At 31.8% G+C, this 12718-nt stretch overlaps 1 protein-coding gene across 1 annotated transcript in view; it reads right to left on the reverse strand.

Moving 5' to 3' along the window:
• BOLL (boule homolog, RNA binding protein) overlaps positions 1-12718 on the reverse strand; it is a 30804-nt gene that overhangs the window by 15780 nt on the left and 2306 nt on the right. The window contains exons 2-6 of the mRNA XM_007190472.2: positions 11166-11309; positions 8537-8628; positions 6395-6449; positions 5077-5152; positions 1442-1569 (exon numbers count right to left, since the gene is read on the reverse strand). Coding sequence (XP_007190534.2) covers positions 1442-1569; positions 5077-5152; positions 6395-6449; positions 8537-8628; positions 11166-11309 — 495 coding nt within the window. The remainder of the gene's footprint in view (positions 1-1441; positions 1570-5076; positions 5153-6394; positions 6450-8536; positions 8629-11165; positions 11310-12718) is intronic.

The raw sequence follows: 12718 nt of genomic DNA on the forward strand, positions 1-12718 counted from the left end.
GTTTTCTCTGGGTATATGCCCAGTAGTGGGATTGCTGGATCATATGGTAATTTTATTTTTAGTTTTTTAAGGAACCTCCATACTGTTCTCCATAGTGGCTGTATCAATTTACATTCCCACCAACAGTGCAAGAGGGTACCCTTTTCTCCACACCCTCTCCAGCATTTGTTGTTTGTAGATTTTCTGATGATGCCCATTCTAACTGGTGTGAGGTGATACCTCATTGTAGTTTTGATTTGCACTTCTCTAATAATTAATGACATTGAGCAGCTTTTCATCTGCTTCTTGGCCATCTGTACGTCTTTTTTGGAGAAATGTCTATTTAGGTCTTCTGCTCATTTTTGTTCAGAAAAAAAACAAACAAAACTCCACACGTGATTCTCTGAACTTGTGGAATATGACCATAGAACATACCCCAAGAAAGCTCCAAACAGATTAAAGAGTTAAGTATAAAGTGAAATGAAATCATGGAATAACTAGCAGAAAATAAATCTGAGTAGTTATCAGATCTCTAGTGGGGCAAAATTTTAAGTGATGAAGTAAAATGAAAAAATCAATTGATTCAGTTATAAAACTTTTAAACTCAGAAAGAATGAAAAAGATTAAATAATACTGTATAAAATTTATATATAAAATGATGAAGTTTTGATTCTACATTAAGTCATGCAAATTGATTAGAATAAAAAATAGGACCTCGATGGTTAAATTTTAAAAAATCATAAGCAATTTGCAAAGAGTACATGCAATTTCAAAACTGCATTGAAAATACTTCATCTTACTAAATTTTTTTATTGACGTATAGTTGATTTACAATGTTGTGTTAGTTTCAGGTGTACAGCAAAGTGATTCAGTTATGCATATATATATATAACTGTTTTTTCTGAATCTTGTCCCTTATAGGTTATTACAAAATATTGAGTATAGTTTCCTCAATGTAGTCTTGCTTGTAGAAAAAACTTACAATGTCCATCAATAGGGGAATATACACTCATACAATGGAATATTATAAAAAATTTAAATAAATGAACTAGATATGCTAGGATCAACATGGTTTAATCTCAAAAACATAATGATGACTAGGAAAACAGCTTATTTATATAGTGTTTAAAAACTGCCTAAAGCAATACTATGTATCTATTGTTTAAGGATATCTACATTTGTAGTAAAAACATGTAAAATGGACAGAAAAGATACTCTGGTTAACCTCTAAGGAGGAAAAGAGGGTAAGATAATTGGGGCAAGGAGACTTTACTTGAATTTGTTATATTTTATTCCCCCTATTAAAAGAACTTAAGTAAATATGGTAAAATGTTAACCTCTATTAAATTTGAGTGGTAGCTACATGGCTGTTATTATTTGTAATTGTCTGTGGTTGAAATATTTCAGAAATAAAAAATTTAATAGTAATAGATGGAAACCCTACTAAAATGAAATTACTTACAGGCCAAGGTGGGGGGACAGAAGCTACCTCTGGAGTATGAAAATAAGCAACACCATTATGATAAGTGTAAGGATATCCAGTTGAAGTTGTTAGATACATTGTTCCAGCTGCTGGCATTATACTGGAACCTAAAACAAAGTGTAAATAGTAATAATTGAAATGTTCAGTTTAACATTTAAAAATGTAATTTCTGAACAATGGAAAATGTTTATCTTAACACATATATATAGCTACAGTAAAAATTGAATGTTATAAGTTCTTTAAAAAATTCCGTATGTTAAAGTATCTTTGAAATATATATTTTCAAACTCACTACCTTAGAGCTTTTGTTAGCTTAAGGTAAGTGAAAGAAAAAGAAACAAGTTTGATAAGGAATACTAAAAATTCACCAATTCAAATTTTAATACTAGTATAATGAAACACAAAACTTAACAATTGAGATTATTATCAGCAAAGTCATTATTTTTACAAATATAAATTACATATAATTTAGAGTTTCCTGAAGACTATAGACACTGTAGTGAAGTTCCTAAGATCTTAGTAAGACTGTCTATTTGTAAAAGGCCAAAGAAGATGGAGGCAGTGAAATTAGACAAAATTCTACTTTCCTCAAGACACTTGTTCCACCTTACAAATTCTTTGGATCTACTATCAGCAAGCACTCACTCATGCTGACTATATTTTATTCTCTAGTCTCCCTTTGCTACAACTGCTGCTATTACAAACATGACCACAGACCTTTATATTGCTAATTTTGGGTCCTCATCTCTTCCCAGGTGAAAGTTATATATACCACTCCCCCCAAAATTAAAAAAAATTCTTTTTTGTCAGGAGACTTTAAAAATTTTATATGCCAAGTTAGATTTAAGTACTTGACCAACAGGTTATGTAAATTACTGAACTGGCAATCCTCCTTCCACTATACTAGTGCTTCTCAAAATTTAAAATTCATTATAATAACCTAGACAGCTTATTAAAATACAAATTCCAGGTCTTTCAAGAGATTTTGATTCAGGAGGCCTGGGATAGGGCCTGAGGAACTGCATTTTGACAGATTCCAAGTGAACTGTTGGTGGCTGCAAACCACACTGTAAGCAGCACTGGCCTGCCACTCTAAATAGCACTACTACTTCTCAGCTTTTATATTTTCACCACATTTCATCTAGTATTGTTATAGCATATTTTAGTGGTTCTTAATCCAATGCTTTTGAGAATCTGATGAAAGCCACAGACCCTTTTCTCAAAAATACATATATTCAAACAAAATTTTGCACACAATTCAGAAGGTCCATGGATTTCCCTCCAAAGATCATCAAGGAACCACAGGTTTATCTGTTAAATAAATAAATTTTGAGTGATTACTATTACAAGGCATTAAACTAGGCCCTAGTGATAGAGCCAAAAAGAAAAAGAAAAAAATTAGGCATGCCATGGCCTCTATCTTCATAGAAGTTAGGTTCTGGTAAGGAAGATAGTCATTAGCTAATAACACAATTAATTAAATACAATTTTGATAAAGACATGAAGAGGTAGTATAGGGTACAATGGTGAACATTTCAAATATATATATGTATATATGTAGCATCTGTGAGGAAATGACATTTGTTTTGGGCTAAGCTTTAAAGAATGAATGGGATGGCAAAGATCATTCTAGGTAAAGAAAATAGTATATCAGGAATATGGTTATGTTCTGAAACTGAGGGAAGGCTAGATGGCTAAAGCGTGGAAAGAAAAGAGAAGAACAGCTCGAAATAAGCAGAGAATAACATGATAAGATGTGCACGTCTGAAAGATCACTCTGGCTGCCTTGTGTGTGATAGGTTGGAAGGCAGCATGACTGGATTCAGAGAGACAAGTTAGGAGGCTTTCTAGAAATTAAGGCAAGCAAAGTGGGTAGCTGGGTCTAGAATATTGGTAATGGAGATGGAAAATAAGTGATAGATTTGAAAAAAAATGAGATAAGAATCCCTTATATTTTGTAAATAAATCTTTAATACTTATTCTTTCTTTGTAGAAAAGTAAAAAGAGCTTTAGAGTCAAACTGTCCTGGATTTGAAGGCTAATGCTACCATGTGGTTAAGTTATTTAACCCCATACTTCTCAAATTTGGGCCTAGCATGGTTACGTCACGAAATATGAAAAGGCACAGGCTGAACACGGTGATCTTCTTACAGAATCAGTCTTATTCAAACAATTATTTTTAGGAAACATTTTAATAAACAATATAGTGTTATATAACAGAATCCAAAGTGTGCATGAAGTTTTACATAAACCATGAGACTTTAAAGAAAATTAAAGAATTTAAAGAAAATTTATAATTCTGGTATGGGGCCATTGGGTTAAGACCCACAGCATGCCCAGATTAACTCTCCTCTACATTTAAGATTATTTCAGCAGAAATGTTTCTAAAACAATGACTTTACCTTTCTAAGCTGAATTTTCTATTTACAAAAATAGAACTAATAATACCTCACAGATTGCTGTAAAGATTAAATGAAATAAATGAAAACCCATAACATTGACCCTTGCGCTGAATAGTTCTTAAATAACTATTCATCTGTTTGAAAGCATTCAGCATAGTGCTGATTTATGTTCTATTTTTAGCAACTTGTGGGTCATAATATGAACATTACTAGTTATTCCTACTGATGGTGATAATGGGCTAAAGAACTGTTATTACATGTTATAGCTTAACTCTTGCAACAAACAATAGTAGTCTGAAAATATTCAGCATTCTGCCATATTTACTGCATTCCATTTTGGAGTATCAACTTACTAAGGACACTTCAGTTATCTTCTAAATTAACAAATACTAAGTCAAAATTAAACTTGATATCTGTTAACTTCTAAGTCAAGAACAGAACAGTCCAAATGAGCACAATCTATTAATTTGTTAACAGATGTACAATATCCACCTAATGTTTTAAACATCCCAGCAGACACTAGGACACAGCTAAGGAAGAATAAAAAATTGAGTTACAAATTTTATGCAAAGTTTCTCCTTCTAGCCAAAGATTCTGTTGGAGATTTTAATAAATATTATAGGTAAAATTTAACTGTAAAGATGTCTAACTTGATAAATGGGAAGAGTGAGGAAAAAAAGAGTAGAGTCGAAAGCATTACCAAAATTTGAGGAAGGCATCTAACTTAGCCAATTCCTAAAGCTTTAGGGATTGTTTCCTCTGTTAATTATGATACATGTGGTTGGGTTACAGTACGTACCATACACCCAGAGTTTCTGATATTTGTTCTATATTTTCACTTTCTGTAATTTTACTCTAATTTTAAGTTACTTTGTTAATTAGAAAATTTTCTAAATAGTAATTAACTACTTTTAATTTCTTTTGTAATTTTAAACTATATTTTTATCATAAAAGATTTTTCCTTTAAAGATGTAACTATATGGAATATAGTTAAACATCATTATTTATATAAATTTTGCCTAGCCCCCCCACCCTGAAAACTAATATATTTTACTTTGTGGTAAGAAATATTCATTTGACCACCAACTTCACTAAATTTACTTTATTAAATGAAAGAAAGCTGATATTTTAATGAAGTTCTATTAAAAGTCTAATATTTCAAAAACGAACCATGCAAAAATATTGAAAAATACATTAGTTCTCAATACATACGAGGGATCCCTACTTGTTGTTTTCTTATTGCTGGACCAATGTTCAGTTTCTTATCCTTGTAATTAAGTTTTTCAGCCTAAAATAAGAAAAAATAAATTATTTTATTATCATTCTTTGAAAGTGGCAAGGCATAGTGGAAAGGGCAAAGTCTTTGGATTTAAATAGATCTGGGTGTGAATCTTGGTTCCAATGCTCTGACCCTAATTCCTCATCTGGCAATTTACTAGTTATTAGTGTATGTGAGCAGAGAAGTGAAAAATCTGAGTCACCTTACACACATGGTCCCAGCTAAGGTCAAACAGGGTGAGACTGTTTTCTTTTTCCATCTTTTATACTGTAAACAATTGTCCTTTTCATGTTCTATTTAGTGTCATGTTTTTCACATTTTTGTGCCTTATGTTGGTATTTTTGCTATTTAAAATGGCCCTCAAGTGTAGTGCTGAAGTGCTTGCTAGTGTTCCTAAGTGCAAAAAGACTGTCATGTGCCTTAATGGAGAAAATATGTGCTAGCTGGGTTTAATTCAGGCGTGAGTTATAGTGCTGTTGGCCACGAGTTCAGTGTTAATGAATCAAAAATATAAATTAAATATAATATCTTTAAACAGAAGCACACATAAGACAAAGTTACGTATTGATTGGCTGATGAAAATATTGTGCGCAGAAGCTTGTGGGAACCTAGCCCTGTATTCTTCTAGGTGCAGCACTTCAATATTTGCTAATTCAGTGTTCGTGGTGATTTTATAGAACACACCACTACAAATAATGAGAATCGACTGCATATGACTTAAATACAATTTAAATAAAATTTTTTCCTAAAAAATTTAAATGTTACACTTGCCAAATTTGAAGTTATTATATACTTAACTGCAGGCTATAGACTTTTTCTATGAATGCTCTTAGTTTTTATAAAGTTTTTCAGAGGAGGGAAATAATCTCAGATAACCTCACTCTAGGACTCTACATTTGTAGTGTTTTTTAGGAATTCAAAGTGCTATTAACACTTCAGGAAAGATACATCCTTAAATTCTTAGTTTAAGCAAATAAAGTGAAAAATTGTAACTTCACAACCATACTTACATAATTATTTGGAATTTGTTTTTCTGCAGATAAAGTTTCTCTTTAATCTTTTTTTTTTAATTCATTTTTTTGGAGACCAATGTCAATCTTAAGATGCAAAGAAGATAAAATTTTTTTTTTTTTTTTTTTTAGCAATCAATCATTGTACTGGAACCCTACTATTATTAAATTAATACCTTAAAGAATTAGTTTCAAAGAAAGAAGTTCTAAAAATTAAGTTAAATACACCAAAATATCTTACCTCTTGTAAAATTTTTTGTGCATCTTCTTGTGTTTCAAAAGTGACAAAGCCATACCTAAATAAATGTATTAATTATTATCTCAGAACATTACATTGGAATTATATTAAGATTAAATTTTTTTTTTTTTTTTTTTTTAAAGAATGGGCCATTGCGGGGTACTTCCCTGGCAGTCCAGCGGTTAAGACTCTGCACTCCCAGTGCAGGGGGCATGGATTCGATCCCTGGTCGGGGAACATCCCACATGCCTCAAGGCGCAGCCAAAAAAAGAAAAAAAACAAAAAAGAAAAAAAACAAAAAAGAAAGAATGGGCCATGGTAGGAGTGAACATTTTTCCTTGGTGCACCAGTATGCAAAACTTAGGAGAATCATTCACAGCTTAACACTGTCACCTCCTCTTAAAGGGAGGGGCCTAAAAGAAAAAAAAAAAACCCCAGGGGATCTTGAAACAGTTTCAGACCTGAGCTGTAAGTAAGGCAGGAAAGCATGAGAGATTTGTATTCTGGTTTACAAATTGGGATGCAATAAATTTCAGTCCAGAGCAGTAATCTCCTTTTAAAATGATAGAAGTTTGGTTTAAATAGAAATCAAAGTAGAAAAAAACCTTTAAAAATTTAAAAGTTTCAACATAATAAAATTTTTTATGTTGGTAAATGAGTATACAAACATATTATTTACTATTATCAGCATATATAAACTGATAATGCAACTATTAGTATATTTCCCAAATAAAATCAATTAAAAATACATAAAACCCAGACTTTATATCTGCTTTTTCATATATACTTGTTACCTTCAGAGTATAAATCATATGATCAAGACACAAATACACAATGTATGCCATGTCCAAAAAGCCAAAATAGGTAGAAAAAAAGGAATGAAAGAAATAAAAAGTATATCCCCCCAAAATGTAATCTCTATTTGGATAACTTAAGGAAACTCTTCTGAGTAGTGCTAAACTACTATTTTCCTCAATTCATAATTACTATTATGTAATTATGTATTGTGTAATTAGTAAACATTTACTGTTTTCTTCAATTCATAATTACTGTATTATATATGAATTTTCTTTTTCAACAAAGGAATGTTTTTTTTCTATTTGCCCAAACATTAAACAATGGCTAAAGAAATATTTTTATGCTATTATTAGTTTTTTTTTTTGGTAGAACACATATACCACCCAGTGGAAAAAAGCATAAAATACAGTCTACATTTCTATGTGTGTTTTTCAATGATTAAAAAATGTATATTACAAATTCTATTAAGCCAAATAAAAGAGGTACAATCTCACTTCATCCTAATATTGATTGTCAGTCTCAGGAAATATCTCATTTGTTTAAAAATAACCTTTGCAGGATCTCATCTCTTCCAAAGTGTCCACCTGTCATACTTACATGTAGTTTCCCACTAATATAATTTTCCTTCCACCTTATTGGTCCCTTCTTTTATGCCTCTAAGTATGTATATATTGCCTTTTTTTCAAGAAAACAAACATAATCCTTCATCGATTTCTTTAACTTTGCAGTCAAACTTCTTAAGCAAGTACCCTATGCAAACTACCTTTTTCTTCTCTGGTATTTGGCTTTTGAATATACCAATCCACTGAAACAGCTCTAAGGGCACTAGACAGTTCTAGACAAATCCTACTGCTTTTTTCCCTTAATTTTCATTCTCCTTGATTTGGCAATTAAAAATCATTCTCATTAAGAGTTATATTTCTCAGATTAGTCCCCTAATTAGGTCTTTGAGGCACAACCTATGGACATTCTTTTGTGTCAGCCTTTTTCAAGTAAAGTTCTCTCTAGTCTAAAGCAGGTATACAACTCCAAAAATATCAGATTCCGTTAGCTTCTGGTTCCTTGGCTACTGGACAACAGCTACTCGACATTAAGTGCTTATTACCTAACAATGAATGGTCCCTCAGCCTTTGTAAGAATAACTTTCCAACAAGTTAAGGAATATTATAGTGTCACCATTCTTCCAAAATACACAAACACACACACTGAAATCAAAAGGTAGGAGGAAAGAAGAAGGCATGAAACTCTCTTTTAAAAAATGGAACCAAAGTAAGTTAGTATACAAAACCTAGTAATCCAATAAAAATACAATTGTCAATTCTATGTACTATCTATAGTGATACTAACCCTTTGGACACTCCAGCTCTGTCATTTACAATCTTCACTTCTTTTACAGACCCATACTGGGAAAAAAATTTTCTTAAATCATTTTCATGTGTCTAATGGTATAAAAAGAAAACACACAAAAACCATTTTAATTGATAAAAGATGAAACAACTCCTATGCTTGGTTTGGAGACACAAAAGGTAACATAAATAACAATATGGATATAAGAATGCCTCTCATCATAAAAACAGTGCATGAAACCACTAGGTTATTAAATCAATATGAAAACTTTGCTTTATGCAGAGTTGTTAATACTATGTTGTTAAAATATTATACCACAATAAAATATTTTAAGCTGAATTTTTAAAAAACTACAAAGAAGGCTCACTATTTAAAGGAATTCTTGTTCTCTAGTTAGCTAGTTTTTAATAAAATTGTACTAGGCATGGCTATAACTATACTAAGGGCATACTACTATTGGTTCTTGTGGTTCAGAGAGGCCCACAGTCATAGCAGTGGAACTAGGTTATGCTGGCCTATACCAGTCACTCTATTTTAATCAGCAGAGTCCCCAGGATAAGTAAGGTCTTAGGAAGGAAATATATTTCCAAAAGTACCTGAACTCAATTTGTGATAACAACAGAGAGGCTACAAGATTTAAAGTTTTTAGATGCTTTATCTGTACTCAATATACATGTCAGCTAAATACAGACATTATGATATATGCAAAAAAAATTGAGTCATAATTAGATTATCATGTACAAGATGTCTACAAAGATGGTTTGGCATATCTGGTTTTAATTGAAATAGTCTCATAATAGACCCTTATCACCTTTCTCTAGAGTATTCACACTAAATTCATTGCAATTTCATTTTCTGGTTCAGCTATAAGTGTTTGCCCCCAAGAGGAACTTAACATATCCATAGAAAAAATTTTTCTTTATATATCTAGGAAAAGACATGCCTAACACCAGAGCAATATTTCTTGAGTTCCACTGCTACCTCACTACTTACTGGTTTTTAGTTGGTAACCTAAAGCCTGCTAAACTGGATGATGACAAATACTGAGTTAATCTGAGAATAACTGACTGCCTCATTTCAATAAACACAAAATGGAATCAACGTCAGAATAAGGTTTCTGTTAGAGACTTGAAAACAAATTAATTCAAACTATTCTCTGATAGAAAAATCACTAGCTCAATTTTGCAGCTCCATTTCTTTGCTGAAAAGTAAGGAGATTAAAAGTCAAGATGATTAAATATTAAAAGGGATGGGCTGTAGGGTTCTAAAAAGAAGAATTTTAAAAAGTTTGAGACTGCTTGCTACTATGGTAAACTATTTCCTTGCTGGAAATTACCTATGGTTTTGCGAAAGGTATAAGTATGAGGGAGAGAACCCTAGCAGTTATGTTAAAGCTATGACTGTACTGTAATAATGGCCCCCAAAGTTCATATTGTAGCTGATTGGCTTCAATAAAAACTTACACTAACCTAGCCATATAAATTATTACATTTATTGATTATTTATTTAAAAATATACTAAGCTAATATAATATAAATTCTGAATAAGAATATTCAACTTGAATATTTATGGTCAGCTATTAATATTTTCTACAGAAACAGAAAATTTTTTTAAAAATAAGCATTTCATAAGAAATTATTTTCCTTAATTTATTTTTAGTGAACCAATCACATACTTGCTTAAGACTCACAGTTTTGACAAATACATTAAGTGTAACATTTATCTTGAGCAGGAAAAAAGTAATTCCATACAAATTGTGAGAGATTGATCATTGGAAAATAGCGAGTATTAAATGTCAAATATCATATCCTAATTGCACAAGTTTTTTTTTTTTATTAAGACAACTCTCCCTGAAATTTCCAGTATGTAATATGGAAGCTTGGAAATCCTTCGATATATCCACTTGGAAGTAAGAGTGCTCCTAAATTATCTATGCTTGCCTTTCCTGTAGGTGTTTAACTACCACCTCCCACATGGGGGTGCTGCAAAACATCTCACAAAACTATGCCTCTCTGAAAGAGTGAAATGGCTGATCACATTATTTAAACATATTACTGTTAAAATGCTTTATTCTAAGACACAGGCCTTTTTTAGTGATCAAATTCTAAATTAGGTGATAGAAAGCAACCTGCAAAAGACAGAAGTTTAGGAAGTTACTCAGGAGCCTAAGATGAAAGTTGGGATAAAGAAACAGGATTTCATAAAAATGCTGTGTTTTTGTTTTCTTTTTCCTTAATTGAGTCTTCTTTTGAAAATTATAATCACTCATTATTTGGGCTATTAGAGTAAAAAAGTATAATTAGTGTGATATGGTGAAATAAAGCATGTGGAGATATGAGTCAGAAAAATAGAATTCTAGTTTTCACTTTGTCACTAAGTAGCTAGGAGCCTATAGATATGTCAGTGAGCCTCAACTTCCTTGTATGTGAAATTGGACAATTACATATACTCTATTTAACCTACATTGTTGTTGAAAAGATTCTTTATATTAAGACAATTTGAAACCTACTAATCATTATGCAAATAGCAAATATGTTATTATTTTTAAAGTTGCAGGAAGAAACAATTTCTGAGAAATAAAACACTTCTAATACAAAGAATACACTACGTTGCATGCATAATTAGGTACCTTAAAGTCGATTCCTCCTACAAAGATGCGATTAGGGATCACTGTTCCATATCTTGGGGCACTCGTTGGGTTATTCAAAGGCACAGGTGACACAGGATTAGGGGATGGAGATAATGAATCTGTTTGCGTCTGATTTGATGTTTGCTGTAAAATAAAATTCTTTTAAACTCTTAGTACTGGGTATAAGTTTTGATGCAGGATGAAAGCATATATCCTTCAAAAAGATAAGTCATTGACACAATGTAGTATTTCAGACTTTAATTTTATGCTAATATTATGAAGATTATAATTAGAGCTAATAACTTTTGGGGGCAACAAAAATATAAGAAATGTAGAATTCATTCCTCTACAGAGACGATCTTAAATCTTAAATATATTATTTAAACATACATATGTTAGTTATTATTAACTGTACTATTTAAATATTATAAGCATTAAGGAAGAATATTAAACTCAAAAAGAAGTTTGAAAAAGAGAAGAGTAACCCTGGACAGCTAGGAGCTGGCCTGGCACAACCTACTAGGCCCTGGTGTTGTTAGGAGTTGGCCGGGAACTCACAGCTAGGCTGTGGTGTTCTCTTGTTAACAGAACACCAACATGGGGCAAGGCTCCTCTGTGACTGTGATGAATGAAGATAAAAACAAGACCACTCCATAATCATATCTGTACATTGACAAAAACAAAAGCATTGCCCAAACCACAAGAATGACCAAACGTCCTTCTATCCTGCCTGATAAGACCGCTCCTTCTTTATCAATCACAGCTTTAGCTTCAATCTACTTTTCTTGTCTCCTAGGTAAGAATTAACAGACCCAATCATAGAATTACTCCCACTTCCTGACAACACGTATTTCAGAGTAAAGCCTTCTTCATTAAACCCTCTCTAAAAAGTGCTTAATATAAGCTTAAATCCTATAATAAGTTCTTCTAACACCTTCCTGCTGAGAGGCCGCATGGTGTATGTTCTTCCTTGTTGTTAATTCAGAAGATCCAACTTTAATAAACTGCAGGTGTATTTGTGGTGGTCTTTGGCTAAAGAGCATTGACAAGTAAACAGACTCTGACACAAGTTCACAGTTTTTCAACTCTAAAGTCAAGTTTTTAAAATGCACTTGGCAATTGGAAAAGTGGACCGATTTTGTAAAAAAAAAAAAAAAATTGTATACCTATAACTCACAGGCATAAATTTTCATACTAAAATTTTTTATACTAATTTTTTCTTTATGCTAAAGAATTGAGCTCATATTCATATGTTCACAATTCTAAGTCAGGGGACCTAATTTAGATTTTAATAAATATATATTAACATATACGCCTTTGCACAATGGCAAGATAGTAGACTCTTAAGGTACATCTGAAAAAAAAACAAGGCTTGAGAATAGAATTTTAAAGAGAAACCAATTTAAGAACTTGCTAATTATTCTCCTTCTGCGAACACGAAACAGACATTTGAGACCCTAAATGAGTGCTTCAAAAAGCTTGGAGTTAATGATTTAAATTCTCTGAGAAACAAATTCATGAAAATGAATTTCCAGCTTAGATAATGGAGTTGT

This window comes from Balaenoptera acutorostrata, chromosome 8 (genome assembly GCF_949987535.1).
Source record: "Balaenoptera acutorostrata chromosome 8, mBalAcu1.1, whole genome shotgun sequence".
NCBI classification, from domain to species: Eukaryota; Metazoa; Chordata; class Mammalia; order Artiodactyla; family Balaenopteridae; genus Balaenoptera; species Balaenoptera acutorostrata.